The following is a 20678-nucleotide window of genomic DNA, read 5'->3' on the forward strand; positions in this document are numbered from 1 at the left end:
TTCCAGCTTTGGAAGACAACATTTCCGAAGAAATTCGGGCTATTCCGGCCGAAATGCTCGAAAAAGTTGCCCAAAATTGGACTTTCCGAATGGACCACCTAAGACGCAGCCGCGGTCAACATTTAAATGAAATTATCTTCAAAAAGTAAATGTCATGGACCAATCTAACGTTTCAAATAAAGAACCGATGAGATTTTGCAAATTTTATGCGTTTTTTTTTAAAAAAAAGTTATCAAGCTCTTAACAAATCACCCTTTATATTCTGGGTCGTGGTAAAATTCTGAGTCGATCTGAGCATATCCGTCCGTCCGTCTGTTGAAATCACGCTAACTTCCGAAAGAAACAAGCTATCGACTTGAAACTTGGCACAAGTAGTTGTTATTGATGTAGATCGGATGGTATTGCAAATGGGCCATATCGGTCCACTTTGGCTTGCAATTGCTCTAAGAGAAGCAAATTTCATCCGATCCGGCTGAAATTTGGTACATGGTGTTAGTATTTGGTCTCCATGCAAAAATTGGTCCATATCGGTCCACTTTTACGTGTAGCCCCCATATAAACGGACCCCCAAATTTGGCTTGCGATTGCTCTAAGAGATGCAAATTTCATCCGATCAGGCTGAAATTTGGTACATGGTGTTAGTATATGGTCTCTGACAACCATGCAAAAATTGGTCCATATCGGTCCACTTTAACGTATAGCCCCCATATAAACGGACCCCCAAATTTGGCTTGCGATTGCTCTATAAGAAGCAAATTTCATCCGATCAGGCTGAAATTTGGTACATGGTGTTAGTATGTGGTCTCTGACAACCATGCAAAAATTGGTCCATATCGGTCCACTTTAACGTATAGCCCCCATATAAATGGACCCCCAAATTTGGCTTGCGATTGCTCTATAAGAAGCAAATTTCATCCGATCTGGCTGAAATTTGGTACATGGTGTTAGTATATGGTCTCTAACAACCATGCAAAAAATGGTCCACATCGGTCCATTATTATATATAACCCCCATATAAACCGATCCCCAGATTTGGCTTTCGGAGCCTCTAAGAGAAGCAAATTTCATCCGATCCGGTTGAAATTTTGTACGTGGTGTTAGTATATGGTCTCTAACAACCATGCAAGAATTGGTCCATATCGGTCCATAATTATATATAGCCCCCATATAAATCGATCCCCAGATTTGTCCTCCGGAGCCTCTTGGAGGAGCAAAATTCATCCGATCCGGTTGAAATTTGCAACGTGGTGTTAGTATAAGGCCGCTAATAACCATGCCAAAATTGGTCCATATCGGTCTATAGTTATATATAGCCGATCCCCAATCACACAAAAATTGGTCCATATCGGTTTATAATCATGGTTGCCACTCGAGCCAAAAATAATCTACCAAGATTTTATTTTTATAGAAAACATTGTCAAAATGTTATTTCTATAGAAAATTTTGTCAAAATTTTATTTCTATAGAAAATTTTGTCACAATTTTATTTCTATAGAAAATTTTGACAAAATTTTATTTCTATAGAAAATTTTGTCAAAATTTTATTTCTATAGAAAATTTTTCTCCAAATTTTATTTCTATAGAAAATTTTACTTCTATAAAAAATATTGTCAAAATTTTACTTCTATAGAAAATGTTGTCAAAATTTTATTTTGTCAAAATTTTATTTCTACAGAAACTTTAAACTTAATTATATACGTATTTAATCGGCCTTTTTTAGTTTAATATATACCACGTATGGACTATGTGGTATATATTACGGTGTTAGGAAGTTTTAAGGTACCTTGCCATCGGCTTCAGTAGAAGTTTCTACGCAATCCATGGTGGAGGGTACATAAGCTTCGGCCTGGCCGAACTTACGGCCGTATATACTTCTTAGTACTTTAAATACCAAAAGGTAAAAAAAAATAATTTTAGTATTCAATCACGTTATTAATTGATCCAATTAAATTTTAATTGAAAGTTCTTCAATTACAGAGCTGATAATGTCAATCACCAACGTCACTTAAAATATAATTTGATCCAATTATATAGGACAGGATATACCCCCCTAGGTTAGGCTAGGTATAGTGGCAGCCCGATATTTCAAGCACACTTAGACTATTCAGTCCATTGTGATACCACAGTGGTGAACTTCTCTCTTATCACTGAGTGCTGTCCGATTCAATGTTAAGCTCAATGACAAGGAACCTCCTTTTTATAGACGAGTTCGAACGGCGTTCCACATTGCAATGAAACCACTTAGAGAAACTTTGACACACAGAGAAGTCACCAAATATATTTCAGCTAGGCCGATTCTTAAATACCCACCAAGTTTTTAAGATTCGTCCTGATCAAACGTATGCCCGTATATGCCTAATTTATCCAACATAGACACCCTATGGACAGCTTATAGGGCAATGTTGAAAATTTTTAAAATCAAATGCTACCCTCAAAAATGAAATGACCTTCGAGAATATTACGAGCATTAAATGGAATAATTCAAAATAGCCCATAAATTGAATTAAGTAAGGTTCGTTGCCTGAATTCTGTATTCCATTTTTCAAAGTCTACTAAACATAAGCTATCCAAAATAAAAAAAAGTATATACACGGACTAAAAAGACTGTTTGGGTGTAAAAATTATATGTTTGGAACTCAAATTTTTTAACACAATATTATTAAGTGCAAGCATATAATGTTCATAAACTAGCATAACATGTTTTGGACATATATGTTAGAACATATTATGTTTGGGACATAAACTGATTGTATATATATTATGTTTAGATGCAAACATATATTAATTTAGAAATAACCTATAAACATATATGTGTTTAGAAAGAGAAACCTAGAGAGTATGCTGCAAGTAAAATAATGGAAGTAACTAATTGTCGCCTTAAAAATATATCCACACAAAGGAAATGTCATTAAAATATGTTTCTACCAGTATATGCCCTAAGGTGAAACATAATATGTTTGAACAATACAAACAATATTTTGTTTGGACCAATCCTGAAAATATATATGCTTGAAGCAAAATGTGTTTGTGGTATATGTTACAGAAGCCATTTTGTTAGGGTGTACTTGAATTTATAAATCTACTTGAATTTTCGGTCTCAGAAAAAACGTACTTACAATACTTTTGACACCGCTACGGCTTGAATGTGGATTTTTATTCCTTCCACCATAGGATGGGGGTATATTAACTTTGTCATTCCGTTTCTAACACATCGAAATATTGCTCTAAGACCCCATAAAGTATATATATTCTGGGTCGTGGTGAAATTCTGAGTCGATCTGAGCATGTCCCTCCGTCTGTTGAAATCACGCTAACTTCCGAACGAAACAAGCTATCGACTTGAAACTTAGCACAAGTAGTTGTTATTGATGTAGGTCGGATGGTATTGCAAATGGGCCATATCGGTCCACTTTTACGTGTAGCCCCCATATAAACGGACCCCCAAATTTGGATTTCGATTGCTCTAAGAGAAGCAAATTTCATCCGATCCGGCTGAAATTTGGTGCATGGTGTTAGTATATGGTCTCTAACAACCATGCAAAAATTGGTCCATATCGGTCCACTTTTACGTATAGCCCCCATATAAACGGACCCCCACATTTGGCTTGCGATCGCTCTAAGAGAAGCAAATGTCATCCGATCCGGCTGAAATTTGGTACATGGTGTTAGTATATGGTCTCTAACAACCATGCAAAAATTGGTCTATATCGATCACTAATTACATATAGCCCCCATATAAACCGATCCCCAGATTTGGCTTGCGGAGCCTCTAAGAGAACCAAATTTCATCCGATCCGGCTGAAATTTGGTACATGGTGTTAGTATATGGTCTCTAACAACCATGGAAAAATTGGTCCAAATCGGTCCATAATTATATATAGCCCCCATATAAACCGATCCCCCGATTTAGCTTGCGGAGCCTCTAAGAGAAGCAAATTTCACCCGATCCGGCTGAAATTTGGTACATAGTATTGGTATATGTTCTCTAATGACAATGCAAAAATTGGTCCATATCGATCCATAATTATATATAGCTCCCATATAAATCGATTCCCAGATTTGTCCTCCGGAGCCTCTTGGAGGAGCAAAATTCATCCGATCCGGTTGAAATTTGGAACATAGTGTTAGAATGTGGTCTCTAACAAACACGCAAGAATTGGTCCATATCGGTCCATAATTATATATAGCCCCCATATAAACCGTTCCCCAGATTTGATCTCCGGAGCCTCTTGGAGGAGCAAAATTCATCCGATCCGGTTGAAATTTGCAACGTGGTGTTAGTATAAGGCCGCTAATATCCATGCCAAAATTGGTCCATATCGGTCTATAGTTATATATAGCCGATCCCCAATCACACAAAAATTGGTCCATATCGGTTCATATTCATCGTTGCCACTCGAGCCAAAAATAATCTACCAAAATTTTATTTTTATGGAAAACATTGTCAAAATGTTATTTCTATAGAAAATTTTGTCAAAATCTTATTTCTATAGAAAATTTTGTCAACATTTTATTTCTATAGAAAATTTTGTCAAAATTTTATTTCTATAGATAATTTTTTCCAAATTTTATTTCTATAGAAAATTTTTTCCAAATTTTACTTCTATAGAAAATGTTGTCAAAATTTTATTTTGTATTTCTATAGAAACTTTAAACTTAATTATATACGTTTTTAATCGGCCTTTTTCAGTTTAATATATACTACGTATGGACTACCTTGACGGTGTTAGGAAGTTTTAAGATACCTTGCCATCGGCAAGTGTTACCGTAACCCAAGTAATTCGATTGTGGATGACAGTCTTCAGTAGAAGTTTCTACGCAATCCATGGTGGAGGGTACATAAGCTTCGGCCTGGCCGAACTTACGGCTGTATATACTTGTTTTTTTTTTCTTTTTGTGCAGCATTATTTACTCCTTACTTTATTTTAAAATGTTAATTTTATTAGAAGAAAGAAATTAATATTTTTTTTTACAATAAAATAAATGTTTAATTTATCATTTTCACTGATTGTTAATTTTGGAGTTAGGATAAAATGAAATAATTTTTTTAAGTCAGCTTTCAATACACTTAAAAAAATATTGTATAATTGTATTTATTGAAGTAGAAGCCAAAATTTCCATCACCTAATGGCGTGGTTTAAATTGCATCCAAAATCCACCTGTTGGTCGTAATTGAAAAGTACTTTTATCGATGACCATAGGCAAACATGATTTTGGTGATGGTTCCAAACGATAATGCAATACAACATTGTACAAAAAGGCCTTCATAACCAACAAAGCGAAGCGATTTGCTAAAAATGTAAGAGAGATTATATCCCAAATATTCAGAAAAAAATTGCCATCAAATTCCATTAACTTACCAATACAATTACGAGGACCCAATCCAAAAGGCAAATAAGTACCAGTTTCCATTTGAGATTTAGTGTCTTCGTTAAAACGTTCCGGATCCAATTTATCGGGATTTTCAAAAATGGTGGGATCCCTATGTATAGCACTCATACTGGCCCGCACAAAATCACCTTTACAAATTTCAATACGTTCGCCAGTTTCAGGTATCACATAAACATAGTCTCGAGTACAGGTACGATCTACAGCTAAAGTAACGGGCCATTTTCGTAATATTTCCGAAACGGTCATATCCATATAGGACATTTTTTGTAAAATTTCATAGGTTACTTGTTTTCCTTCCAATTGCGAATCGAATTCTTGAATCTCGTCATAGAGCTTTTGTTGGACATTAGGATATTCCATTAATTCATGCAAAGCAAAACTCATGGCGGTCGATAGGGGTTCCAATGCAGCAAAGAAAAATAAGAAACACTGAGCAACCACTTCAAAATCGGACCATTCGCGCTTTTTCAATGTCGATGCATTACTGGTGGGCAGTATACCATTAGCCTCCATCAATAGGTCAATCATGTCGGCTCGTCGAATATTATTCTCTTGGCGATTTTTCATGGTGTCCAATACCAAACGCATGAAATATTGGCTGAATTCTTTGTCGAAAAGGTCAATTTTGAAGAGCTAAAAGTATCGAAAATAACAGGAGGATATTGTAAATATAGGCAACACACACACACAAAATCCAGGATGGATATAGGTCTGACACAAAGATGGCGTCGCTAGTATTAAATGCATATTATTTTTATATAGTACCAACCTTCAAGTGATTCTTGTGAAAATTTGACGTCTGTAAGTCAATTAGTTTGTGAGATAGAGCGTCTTTTGTGAAGCAACTTTTGTTATTGTCAAAAAAATGGAAAAAAAGGAATTTCGTGTTTTGATAAAATACTGTTTTCTGAAGGGAAAAAATACAGTGGAAGCAAAAACTTGGCTTGATAATGAGTTTCCGGACTCTGCCCCAGGGAAATCAACAATAATTGATTGGTATGCAAAATTCAAACGTGGTGAAATGAGCACGGAGGACGGTTAACGCAGTGGATGCCCGAAAGAGGTGGTAACCGACAAAAACATCAAAAAAATCCACAAAATGATTTTGAATGACCGTAAAATGAAGTTGATCGAGATAGCAGAGGCCTTAAAGATATCAAAGGAACGTGTAGGTCATATCATTCATCAATATTTGGATATGCGGAAGCTCTGTGCAAACTGCGTGCCGTGCGAGCTCACATTTGACAAAAAAACAACAACGTGTTGATGATTCTGAGCGGTGTTTGCAGCTGTTAACTCGTAATACACCCGAGTTTTTCCGTCGATATGTGACAATGGATGAAACATTGCTCCATCACTACACTCTTGAGTCCAATCAACAGTCGGCTTAGTGGACAGCGACCGATGAACCGTCTCCGATGCGCGGAAAGACTCAAAAGTCCGCTGGCAAAGTAATGGCCTCTGTTTTTTGGGATGCGCAGGGAATAATTTTTATCGATTATCTTGAGAAGGGAAAAACCATCAACAGTGACTATTATACGGCGTTATTGGAGCGTTTGAAGGTCGAAATCGCGGCAAAACGGGTCCATATGAAGAAGAAAAAAGTGTTTTTCCACCAAGACAACGCACCGTACCACAAGTCATTGAGAACGATGGCAAAAATTCATGAATTGGGCTTCGAATTGCTTCCCCACCCACCGTATTCTTCAGATCTGGCCGCCAGCGACTTTTTCTTGTTCTCAGACCCCCATAGGATGCTCCCAGGAAAAAAATTTGTCTGCAATGAAGAGGTGATCGCCGAAACTGAGGCCTATTTTGAGGCAAAACTGAAGGAGTACTACCAAAATGGTATCGAAAAATTGGAAGGTCGTTATAATCGTTGTATCGCTCTTGGAGGGAACTATGTTGAATAATAAAAACGAATTTTGACAAAAAACCGAAGGAGTACTACCAAAATGGAATCAAAAAATTGGAAGGTCGTTATAATCGTTGTATCGCTCTTGAAGGGAAGAACTATGTTGAGTAATAAAAACGAATTTTGACAAAAAAAAAAGTGTTTTTCTTTATTAGACCGGGGACTTATCAGCCAACATGTTAACATATTGAAATATCGATTTCCGACTATATAAAGTATATAAGTATTCTTGATCAGGGACAAATTCTAAGACGATATAACCATGTTCGTCTGTTGTATTCACGCTACAGCCTTCCTGAAATTTGCCACAGATTCGTGTTTATTTGGCTGACAGGTCAAGTTCGAAGATGGGCTATATCGGTTCAGGTTTTGATACAATCCCCATATAAACAGAACTCCCTCTGTTGTATTCACGCTACAGCCTTCCTGAAATGTGTCACAAATTCGTGTTTGGTTGGTAACAGGTCAAGTTCGAAGATGGGCTATGCGGGTTCAGGTTTTGTTACAATCCCCATATAAACCGAACTCCCGATTTGAGGTCTTGGGCTTATGGAAACCGTAATTTTTAACCAATTTACTTGAAATTGGAGTTATAGAGGTATTCTAGGACCATAAAAAGGTGTGCCGAAAATTGTGAGTATCGGTCCATGTTTTTGTATAGCCCTCATATAGACCTATCTCCTGATTTTACTTCTTGGGCTTCTAAAATGCCTTCATATAGACCGATTTCACTTCTTGAGGGTATAGCAGGCGCATTGATCATGAAAATTGCTTGAAACTGAAACTAAAATTTCCAGATTTTACTTCTCGTAATCATTTCAATAATGGCGGCAAACAATTACAGATTTTAGATTTCAAATCAAGGCGTTATTTCATCATGTTCTTACACACTTACACGAAATATTTATGATTCCCCCATAACTCAAACAAAATATAGTTTTCATGAACTGATCTTCTTGGCAGAATATCTGTCATCTAACCCCCCAGAAATTCTATGTAGTATAAAGTAGTGGTTTAAAAGCCGGTAAGGCTTTATCTTTAACAATATGTAGTAACCACGGTTACCACTCGTGCCCAAAAACAATCAATCAAAATTTTAAGAAAATTTGTGGTAATCTACCAAACAAATATTTCTATAGAACATTTTGTAAACATTTTATTCCTATAGAAAATTTTGTCAAAATTTTATTTAAAAAAAAATATTATTCCTGTAGAAAATTTTGTCAAAATTTTATTTCTATAGAAAATGTTGTCAAATTTTTATTTCTATAGAAAATGTTGTCAAAATTTTATTTCTATAGAAAATTTTGTCAAAATTTTATTTCTATAGAAAATTTTGTCAAAATTTTATTTCCATAGAAAATTTTGTCAAAATTTTATTTCCATAGAAAATTTTGTCAAAATTTTATTTCCATAGAAAATTTTGTCAAAATTTTATTTCTATAGAAAATTTTGTCAAAATTTTATTTCTATAGAAAATTTTGTCAAATTTTTATTTCTATAGGAAAAGTTGTCAAAATTTTAATTCTATAGAGAATTTTGTCAAAATTTTACTTCCATAGAAAATTTTGTCAAAATTTTATTTCTATAGAAAATTTTGTCAAAATTTTATTTCTATAGAAAATTTTGTCAAAATTTTATTTTTATAGAAAATTTTGTAAGCATTTTATTTCTATAGAAAATTTTGTCAAAATTTTATTTCTATAAAAAATGTTGTAAAATTTTGTCAAACTTTTATTTCTATAGAAAATTTTGTCAAAATTTTATTTCTATAGAAAATTTTGTCAAAATTTTATTTCCATAGAAAATTTTGTCAAAATTTTATTTCCATAGAAAATTTTGTCAAAATTTTATTTCTATAGAAAATTTTGTCAAAATTTTATTTCTATAAAAAAATTTTTCAAAATTTTAATTCTATAGAGAATTTTGTCAAAATTTTACTTCTATAGAATATTTTGTCAAAATTTTAGTTCTATAGAAAATTTTGTCAAAATTTTATTTCTATAGAAAATTTTGTCAAAATTTTGTTTCTATAGAAAATTTTGTCAAAATTTTATTTCCATAGAAAATGTTGTAAAATTTTATCAAACTTTTATTTCTATGGAAAATTTTGTCAAAATTTTAATTCTATAGAGAACTTTGTCAAAAATTTACTTCTATAGAAAATTTTGTCAATATTTTATTTCTATAGAAAATTTTGTCAAAATGTTATTTCTTAATTCTACCAACTGTGGCAACCGTGTTGGTAATACAAATTTATTGTTACGTACACAGAAAAAAATTTCACGAAGATTTTTCCAATTAAAATTTTAATTGAGTTTTAAAAAATATTCAATTAAAAATTTAATTGATTCAACAAATTTTTTTAATTGAAACAAAAATCAATCACAAAAATTAATGGCATCAATTAATTTTTTAATTGGATCAATTAATTTTTTAATTGACTTTCAATTAATTTTTTAAGTGATACTATCATTTCTGTGATTGAAGACATTTCAATTAAAAAATTAATTGGATCAATTAATTTCGTGATTGAACCAGAAAAAAATTTTTTGTGTGTAATATACATTGCATTTTCATATGTTTTAAGATAATAAAGCACATAGAACTATTTTTATACCCACCACCATAGAATGGTATAATAATAATAAGTTTATCATTCCGTTTGTAACACATCGAAATATCGATTTCCGACTATATAATGTATATATATTCTTGATCAGGGAGAAATTCTAAGACGATATAACGATGTCAGTCTGGCTGTTGTAATCACGCTACAGTCTTCAATAATGAAGCAATCGTGCTGAAATATTGCACAAACTCGTCTTTTGTTTGCAGGCAGGTCAAGTTCGAAGATGGGCTCGGTCCAGTTTTTGATATAGTCCCCATATAAACCAACCTCACGATTTGGGGTCTTGGGCTTATAGAAATCGTAGTTTTTATCCAATTTGCCTGAAATTTGAAATGTAGAGGTATTTTATGACCATAAAGAGGTGTGCCAAAAATGGTGAGTATCGGTCCATGTTTTGGTATAGCCCCCATATAGACCGATCTCCCGATTTTACTTCTTGGGCTTATAGAAACCGCAGTTTTTATTCAATTTACCTGAAATTGGAAATCTAGAGGTATTGTAGGACCACAAATACGTGTGCCAAAAATTGTGGGTATCGGTCCATGTTTTGGTATGGTCCTCATATAAAACGACCTCCCGATTTGGGGTCTTGGGCTTATAGAGACCGTAGTTTTTATCCAATTTGTCTGAAATTGGAAATCAAGAGGTATTATAGGACCATAAAGAGGTTTGCCGAAAATGGTGAGTATCGGTCCATATTTTGGTATAGCCCACATATAAACCGATTTCCCGATTTTACTTCTTGGGAAGTTTTTATCCGAAGTTTTTATCCCATTTGCCTGAAATTGGAAATCTAGAGGTATTTTCTTGTCATAAAGAGGTGTGCCGAAAACGGTGAGTTATGGTCCATATTTTAGTATAGCCCCCATGGTTAGGTTATGTGGCAGCCCGATGTATCAGGCTCACTAAAACCCCATAAGAACGATCTCCCGATTTAACTCCTTGGGTTTCTAGAAACCGTAGTTTTTATGTAAATATTCTGGTATTTTAAGCTCACAAAAACGTGTATCGGATTAAGTTTTTATAGGTCCATTTGGTAATGCCTCTATATAGACCGACTTCACTTCTTGAGGGTGTAGAAGACGCACTGATCATGAAAATTGCTTGAAACTCAATGTAAAATTTCCAGATTTTACTTCTACAGATTTAAGATTTCAAATCAAGACGTTATTTTATAATTTTCTTGCACACTTACAAGAGATGTTAATGATTCCTCTAAAACTCAAACAAAAATGGTTCTTACACGCAAAAAAATAATTCTTTCCTCCCAAACGAAATTTTAGACAAACAAAGTTCGTTTCTCATTTGCTTTTCGCTGTAAGGAAGTGTATTTGGAAGAAAAGTATATACTTTTTGTGATAAACGTTTATTCTTTTCCAGGATGTAAAAACAATTTCATAAAGACTAGCTCAAAAAAAAATTATTTTCTTGCTAATTGCATTGTCCCTCACATCTTTCTCACATCCACGAGGATTTTTAGTTCTTAACACCTTTTCCTGTAATACCAACAATGTAGAAGAAATTATACGATTTTATAAATTTTTAATTTTTTTTTACCTTTCGCCTGGACGGAGAATCGAACCGCGGACCATGCACATTGTAAGCCAACACACTAACCACTGAGCTATGTACCTGTTATGGTCATCAATAGATAAATATCCATATAAGTTATATTTATATAGCATAGCTTGCGGCGCCCACGAACCGAATAAACAAAGTTTATTTAACAGAAACAAACATTTAGTTTGGCACCGTGGAGCAGTGGTAGCTACGTCCGACTCTCATGCCAAGGGTCGTGGGTTCGATCCCTGCTTCGGCCAAAGTTTTTTTTTTGCTTTTGTTTTTTTTTTACATATATTCCAGATATATTCGGAAGATTCCGAAAAAATGTTCAACATTACATTGTACTATATTAAATTTTGAACTGTAAAATGTGTCTTATTAAAGACCTAAAGTCAGAAAAGAACAGTGTTTGATATAAACGAAATGGACTGTGTTGTTATTTCAAAAATAACTTTTTTTATTGAAAAAATAAAAATTTTGTAACAAACGAATTTTTTTGGTGATAAAAGTTTAAAATTTTCGAAGCAATTCAAAAAACTCTAACAAAAGAAAAACGTCGTCGGTACACGTTTTCCAAACGTTTTTTTTTCTTTGCGTGTATAAATCCAGAATCTGATATAGTCCTCATAGGTGAAATATTTAAATTTATCTTCGGGAAGTGTCCTCAAGTCCTCAAGCCCTCCTGAAATTTCAGAGGAAACCCTAATATTTGGTTCATGCTGGTGGGTATTTAAGATTCGGCCCGGCCGAACTTAGTGCTGTATATACTTGTTTTTTTTTTTTTTAATTTAACTAAAAATATTGTAGGGGAAATTAGGAAACTTTTATTGTCCTTGTAGGGTAAACCGAAAATTTTCCCAGCCAACACTGACTTCAACCCTCTTTCCTACCTTAGCCATAGCTGGTAAAAACATGGCAAATATCATTTTGATTTGTTGGAATGGTGTAAAGGTAACGGCTTTCTTGGCTCTTCTATAGAACTCATTTCCCTCGTCATTAAATGAGTTAGCTTCCAAACCAAATGCTGTCGAGGCTATAATACCATTCATAAGACGCGTTGTAAAATCCTTAACATCCAATTCAAAGTCTTCGTTTTCTTTATCATGCTGCTTTAAATAGCTCATAGCTTCATCAAGACTATGTAGTACTAATTGGAACATTTGACGCATTTTACTACCAGTAAATGCTGGACTCAGGGTACTACGCATGTCACGCCACTTTTCATTTTCCATCAATAGTATTGAACTGGTGAAGAGATTTTCCGTGTCATCAAAGAATTTACGGCGATTCACAAAATGATCGAAATCTTTGACAAATACGTGTTTTATCAATTTTGGATCCTTTAGCATAAGCACGGGATCACGATTGTCAAAGACACCAAAAACTCTGTAAATACAATAGAAAATAAATTAGATTGCATAAATTATTCAAAAAGCACAATTGAGCTTAAAGCGCACATCGAAATACTGATCTCAGTCCATACACAGACGAAAAAGACTGTTTTTTTATATATATTTCAGTGTAAAAATTATATGTTTGGATATTAAATTTTTAACACAATATTTTTAGGTGCAAACATATAATGTTCATAAACTAGTATAACATGTTTGTGTTACATATGTTGGAACATATTATGTTTAGACGTGTCATTTTCTTAAATATAATGTATGTGGATGCAAACATACATACATATATTAATTTCATATAAACATATATATGTTTAGAAACGTCAGATAGAGCGTGAGAATAATGATAAAGAAGCGGCCGACACATGAACGAGGAACCCAAAAAAATTAAATGTTTGAGTATAAATATTATTCAATTTACACATTCAGTTGTGTATTCTTCTTTTGGCATTAACCTCAAATCGGGCAAAACTAATAAAATAGCGGAGAGCATTAAAAGATTTTTTTAATAAAGAAATAAACTAACTATTAGGGTGAAACCTAATATGTTTGCAAAGTACAAATACTTTTTTGTTTGAACAATTTCTGAAAATATATTTGCTTGAAGCATAATATGTTTGGGAGTATATATTACAGAGCCTATTTTTTCAACCGGCAAGTTTTTTTTTGCAATGCAGAGAATGGTTTGCTTAATTTTTTGTTCAAAATTGCACACCAAAAAAATTTTTTCAGATTCAATCACAAAATTAAGTAATCGAATTAATTTTTTAATTGAAATGTCTTCAATCACGAAAATAATAGTAAAGGGTGATTCTTTTGAGGTTAGGATTTTCATGCATTAGTATTTGACAGATCACGTGGGATTTCAGACATGGTGTCAAAGAGAAAGATGCTCAGTATGCTTTGACATTTCATCATGAATAGACTTACTAACGAGCCACAACGTCGAATTTTCAGTGAATGGGCCCTAGAAAAGTTGGCAGAAAATCCGCTTTTTTATCGACAAATTTTGTTCAGCGATGAGGCTCATTTCTGGTTGAATGGCTACGTAAATAAGCAAAATTGCCGCATTTGGAGTGAAGAGCAACCAGAAGCCGTTCAAGAACTGCCCATGCATCCCGAAAAATGCACTGTTTGGTGTGGTTTGTACGCTGGTGGAATCATTGGACCGTATTTTTTCAAAGATGCTGTTGGACGCAACGTTACGGTGAATGGCGATCGCTATCGTTCGATGCTAACAAACTTTTTGTTGCCAAAAATGGAAGAACTGAACTTGGTTGACATGTGGTTTCAACAAGATGGCGCTACATGCCACACAGCTCGCGATTCTATGGCCATTTTGAGGGAAAACTTCGGAGAACAATTCATCTCAAGAAATGGACCGGTAAGTTGGCCACCAAGATCATGCGATTTGACGCCTTTAGACTATTTTTTGTGGGGCTACGTCAACTCTAAAGTCTACAGAAATAAGCCAGCAACTATTCCAGCTTTGGAAGACAACATTTCCGAAGAAATTCGGGCTATTCCGGCCGAAATGCTCGAAAAAGTTGCCCAAAATTGGACTTTCCGAATGGACCACCTAAGACGCAGCCGCGGTCAACATTTAAATGAAATTATCTTCAAAAAGTAAATGTCATGGACCAATCTAACGTTTCAAATAAAGAACCGATGAGATTTTGCAAATTTTATGCGTTTTTTTTTTTTTTAAAAGTTATCAAGCTCTTAACAAATCACCCTTTATTAATCACAGGTTTAATTGAGCATAAAAAATACTTGATGAAAAAATTAATTGACTTCATTAGCAAATTTCAAATAAATTTTTAATTGATGTTGATTGCAAAATTCAATTAATTTGTTAATTAAAAACAAACTATTTTTAATCGCTATAATAGGTTAGGTTAGGTTATGTGGTAGCCCGATGTATCAGGCTCACTTAGACTATTCAGTCCATTGTGATACCACATTGGTGAACATTTTGGTGTTCGGTCGAAGCAGGAATCGAACCCACGACCTTGTGTATGCAAGGCGGGCATGCTAACCATTGCACCACGGTGGCTCAAATCGCTATACCATATTTCAATCACTTTCTATAACTAATGTTAATCCTTTTTAGTTTGATTCAAAAATTCATAGTTTCATAAACATTTTTAATTAAGAATTTAAAAAAAAGAAAATCCATAATTTTGATTAAAAAGTTAATTTTATTAATTAATTATTTAATTGCAAATTTTAAAAATTTCTATAATTAACTTAATTAATAGTATCAATTAATTATACCCTTCACCACTACTGTGGTACAGGGTATAATAAGTTTGTGCATTTGTATGTAACGCCAAGAAGGAGTAATCATAGACCAACCTTTTAGTATACGAAACGGCTTAGAATTAAATTCTGAGTCGATTTAGCGATGTCCGTCTGTCTGTCTGTCCGTCTGTCTGTCTGTCTGTTGATGTATTTTTGTGTGCAAAGTACAGGTCGCAGTTTTAGACCGATTGTCCTAAAATTTGGTATGGGGTCCTGTTTCGGCTCAAAGACCATCCCTATTGATTTTGGAAAAAATCGATTCAGATTTAGATATAGCTGCCATATATATTTTTCACCGATCTGGTCATAATTGGCGTGTATATCAACCGATCTTCCTCAAATTCCGTACATCCGAATATTTTATGAGTCTCGAAAAACTTGCAAAATATCAGCCAAATCGGTTCAGATTTAGATATAGCTCCCATATATAGCTTTCGCCCGATTTACACTCATTTGCCCACAGAGGCCAATTTTTTGCTCCTATTTATTTGAAATTTTGCATAGGGAGTAGAATTAGCATTGTAACTATGCGTGCCAAATTTGGTTAAAATCGGTTCAGATTTAGATATATCTCCCATATATAGCTTTCGCCCGATTTACACTCATATGACCACAGCGGCCAACTTTTAACTCCGATTTAGTTGAAATTTAGCACAGGGAGTAGAATTAGCATTATAGCTATGCGTGCCAAATTTGGTTGACATCGGTTCAGATTTAGATATAGCTCCCATATATATCTTTCGCCCGATATGGACTAATACGGTTCCAGAAGCCAGAGTTTTACCCCAATTTGGTTGAAATTTTGCACTAGGAGTACAATTAGTAGTGTAGTCAAGTGTGCCAAATTTTATTAAAATCGGTTCAGATTTAGATATAGCTCCCATATATATCGTTCGCCCGATTTACACTCATATGACCACAGAGGCCAATTTTTAACTCCGATTTAGTTGAAATTTTGCACAGGGAGTAGAATTAGCATTATAGCTATGCGTGCCAAATTTGGTTGACATCGGTTCAAATTTAGATATAGCTCCCATATATATATGTTTTTCTGATTTCGACAAAATGGTCAAAATACCAACATTTTCCTTGGTAAATCGCCACTGCTTAGTCGAAAAGTTGTCAAAATGACTCTAATTTTCCTAAACTTCTAATGCATATATATCGAGCGATAAATCATAAATAAACTTTTGCGAAGTTTCCTTAAAATTGCTTCAGATTTAAATGTTTCCCATATTTTTTTACTAAAATTGTGTTCCACTCTACTGCATTAGCCAACTTAAATTTTGAGCCTATAGATTTTCTATCAAATTCTGTCCAAATCGAGTGATATTTAAATGTATGTATTTGGGACAAACCTTTATATATAGCCCCCAACACATTTGACGGATGTGGTATGGTATCGAAAATTTAGATCTACAAAGTGGTGCAGGGTATAATATAGTCGGCCCCGCCCGACTTTAGACTTTCCTTACTTGTTGTTTAATTGAATAAGTTTTCAACTTCAATCAACTTTTTGAATATTTTTTTGTGATATTTTTTTCTGTGTGGTTATAAATATGTTAAACATCTTTTGCTCACTGTATATCCCCACATACATCAAAATGATTTACTCACTTTCCATTGTGTCTCTGCTGTATTTCATTTTGCACTTGATAAACAGACTTTCTACGGAATATTATTTCAACCCCACCACCGAAAATAAATGTGGGCTTTTCATATGGAATATTGCGTTTTTTGAAAAAATCATGACCTTTTGTCCCCCAACGATAAAATATAACTAAACAGTAGACCGTTACAAGTGTTAGAATTTCAAACAACATGATTAAATTTAATTTTCCTCTTTGACAATGCCAAAAAAAAACAATCAATATTTGTCAATTTAATTTTTCTTTATATATTTCTTTTGTTTTTTTATTGTATTTTGATTCCTTTTCTATTAATTTATATGGACAAGCTCAAGTTAATTTGTTGCCGATTTTGCAAATACTGATAATTGTGGTAGCCATAGAATTTAAGCTTGCCCATATTTTAGACTTGTGTGAAATGATTAATAGAGAATTCCAATATTGCCAATTGTTGTCTGGTTTTTATCCCCACTTAAAATTAAATCTCCTCAAAAAAATCCCCACAACTAAAGTAAATTCAATTAATACCAGAAAGGAATTGCTTTCAGAAACAAAAATATTTTTTTTTAAATTATTGGAGAGTTTTTTTTTCATTATGGAGTTATCAATTTATGTATTGTGTATGACCTTCGAACGACCAACAAAACTGCACGGAAATGGCCCATTCCCGGATAAGCGCAATCTTGAGATGGAATTTTTTTACTGCCAGGCCCGCAAGTCCAACGGATTGCACACAGAAAAGGAATATGATAACCTCCTAGAACATCATGTTGTTTTTGGATGGCGAACATGTAACATGTTTGTCGCCACCATTTTATTTTCTCGGTCATTATGTGTCTTATTTCGACAATCATTTTATGTTTGGCGAGAAAATAACACTTTTACTGTCAAAATGTTGTTTTTTACGCACACTGAAGAAAAAAGCATGCCCTGTTTCAAAGATGTTGTCTTTACACAAATAGTTTTAGTATTGATTCCGAACCAAAGAAGCGGTGAAAACTTTATAGACTTTTGAACAAGGAAAAAACCTTTTATCAGAGCAATGCATATTTTACGCTAAGCTAATTTCGCTAATTTCAGTGCATCCAAAAAAATTTTGCTCTAGGAGTCGATCATATTCCTTCTCTGCGTGTGAGATCCGTAGACTTTGGGACCATTGTGCGGGAGCCAACGTTGCCGTCTTATAACCAATATCTCTTACAAGAATTATAGTTTTAATAGGATTGTCATCTGGCGTGATTATTAATTTGTTTTTTATAGTTTTTTATACCTACCACCATAGAATGGTGACGGGGGTATAATAAGTTTGTCATTCCGTTTGCAACACATCGAAATATCGATTTCCGATTATATAAAGTATATATATTCTTGATCAGGGAGAAATTCTAAGACGATATAACGATGTCCGTCTGTCTGTCTGTCTGTTGTAATCACGCTACAGTCTTCAATAATGAAGCAATCGTGTTGAAATTTTGCATGCAGGTCAAGTTCGAAGAAGGGCTATATCGGTCCAGGTTTTGATATAGTCCCCATATAAACCGACCTCCTGATTTGGGATCTTGGGCTTATAGAAATCGTAGTTTTTATCCAATTTGCCTGAAATTTTAAATCTAGAGGTATTTTATGACCAAAAGAGGTGTGCCAAAAATGGTGAGTATCGGTCCATGTTTTGGTATAGCCCCCATATAGACCGATCTCCCGATTTTACTTCTTGGGCTTATAGAAACCGTAGTTTTTATCCAGTTTGCCTGAAATTGGAAATCTAGAGGTATTTTAGGATCATAAAGAGGTGTGCCGGAAATGTTGAGTATCGGTCCATGTTTTGGTATAGCCCCCATATAGACCGATCTCCCGATTTTATTTCTTGAGCTTATAGAAACCACAGTTTTTATTCAATTTGCCTGAAATTGGAAATCTAGAGGTATTGTAGGATCACAAATACGTGTGCCAAAAATTGTGAGTATCGGTCCATATTTTGGTATAGTGCACTGATCATGAAAATTGCTTGAAACTCAATGTAAAATTTCCAGATTTTACTTTACAGATATAAGATTTCAAATCAAGACGTTATTTTATAATTTTCTTGCACATTTACAAGAGATGTTAATGATTCCTCTAAAACTCAAACAAAAATGGTTCTTATAAATCCAGAATCTGATATAGTCCTCATAGGTGAAATCTTTAAATTTATCTTCGGGAAGAGTCCTCAAGTCCTCAAGCCCTCCTGAAATTTCAAAGGAAACCCTAATATTTGGTTCATGGTGGTGGGTATTTAAGATTCGGCCCGGCCGAACTTAGTGCTGTATATATTTGTTTCTTATAAACGTTTGTCTTATACGAAAAATCATTCGGACCAACAATGATGTTTCGCCAATCTTTCTAATATGGCATACCTATTGGCATTTAAATAATTACACTAGTTTACAAATTTTTTTTTTCAAGTACACTTGATGAGAGGCAACTTCTTGATCTGCTGAATTCGAAAACATTTTAAAACATTTTTTTATGCAACAGTTTTTGAGATATCCCGTTATTTTTAGTTTTTCAGTCTTTTTTCACTAAACAAATTATATCTCAAGTTAGAATTGTCCGATTATATATATTTCACCCAGAAAAAAGTGCCTTCGAAACTAAAGGAAAAATGTTCATCAATTTAGTTTAGCCATTTTATTTCCATTAAGGTAATTTTTTGTGTGAAATCATAAAATTTACTTCTTTCAGTAAAAAAATCCTAAACTTAAAGCAGTTAGGAATACGTCATTAACTAGAATAAGGCATGGGATTTTACTAATACTATTTTCTTCGCTGGGTATAAGAATTGACTACTAAAAAAGAAAATTTTATTCACTGATAACAAAGCATTCGTAAAAATAAACAAAAACCGAACTAAACCCAAGTTTCCTCAAATTTAGTAAAATTTCCTATAAAATGATAATTCTGACTTCCTTCCTACTAAGAAGTATTCAATCCTTTCAAAACTTAAGGAATCACATTGTAAGATATCTGTAATCGATATCTGCCATCGATGTAATTGATGTGTTTGCGCGTGGGTTGTTTTTTTAGTTGGAATCGTGTTGTTATGGTATACGGAGAGATTGTTAAAAAATAATTTAGTAAAATAATATAATAAATAACAAATAAAATATATAAAATATTTGTTATTATAAATTAGTGAGAAAATACCAGAAGAATAACAACCCCTTAAGTCGTCTTCAATTATCAGGTAATATTCAGTGACGCTAACCTTTTGGTTTTGGTTGGTTTATGATTTTTTTTATATTTGTAGGTATTGAAATTGTAAAAGGAGGACAAAATCTTTAGGGAGCAACTTATTAAAAGTGAAAGGTACTAGAAGAAGAAAAGTGCGGTTTACAGTTGATAACATTACATGGAAAATGGAAATAGTGGAATAATAAACTAATATTTCAAGGCCAGTCGATGCTGTTTGCTTATATAAATAAATGCTTATATAAATAAATGAATTGTATTTAAAAACGAAGGTAAGCAGTTCTAATTTTATAGTAAAAGGTTTACCACAAATATGTAAGATTTGTCCAAATGAATGAAAAAAGTTAAATAAAATCAATCCATATATGAATTCAATTCAGTTAAATTTTTTCATTCTGTAGTATAGTGGTGGATAAATATAGGAAAATGTTAACTAATATATGGAATGCATTCTACCTAATTTCTACGAAAACACATCGTTCAAACAAATAAAAATGTCTTTGGCTCTATACGAAGTTCAACTTTCTCCAAAATGGGTTCATTTTAACATAAAGAAGGGATCACTTTTTTCTGGGTATTGTTGGTACTTAAATGAAAGGTATTAAGATGAC

At 33.5% G+C, this 20678-nt stretch overlaps 1 protein-coding gene across 1 annotated transcript; it reads right to left on the reverse strand.

Annotated features, from left to right (window-relative positions):
- Positions 1-4919: 4919 nt before the first annotated feature.
- LOC142222627 (putative cytochrome P450 9f2) lies at positions 4920-17201 on the reverse strand. Its single transcript, XM_075292867.1, has 4 exons — positions 16829-17201; positions 12392-12887; positions 5361-6024; positions 4920-5291 (listed from the first exon to the last, which is right to left on the reverse strand). The coding sequence occupies exons 1-4, from the start codon at positions 17032-17034 to the stop codon at positions 5125-5127; spliced, it is 1533 nt and encodes a 510-aa protein (XP_075148982.1). The 5' UTR covers positions 17035-17201; the 3' UTR covers positions 4920-5124.
- Between the last annotated feature and the right edge of the window lie 3477 nt (positions 17202-20678).

This window comes from Haematobia irritans, chromosome 1 (assembly GCF_050003625.1).
Source record: "Haematobia irritans isolate KBUSLIRL chromosome 1, ASM5000362v1, whole genome shotgun sequence".
Classification (NCBI taxonomy): Eukaryota; Metazoa; Arthropoda; class Insecta; order Diptera; family Muscidae; genus Haematobia; species Haematobia irritans.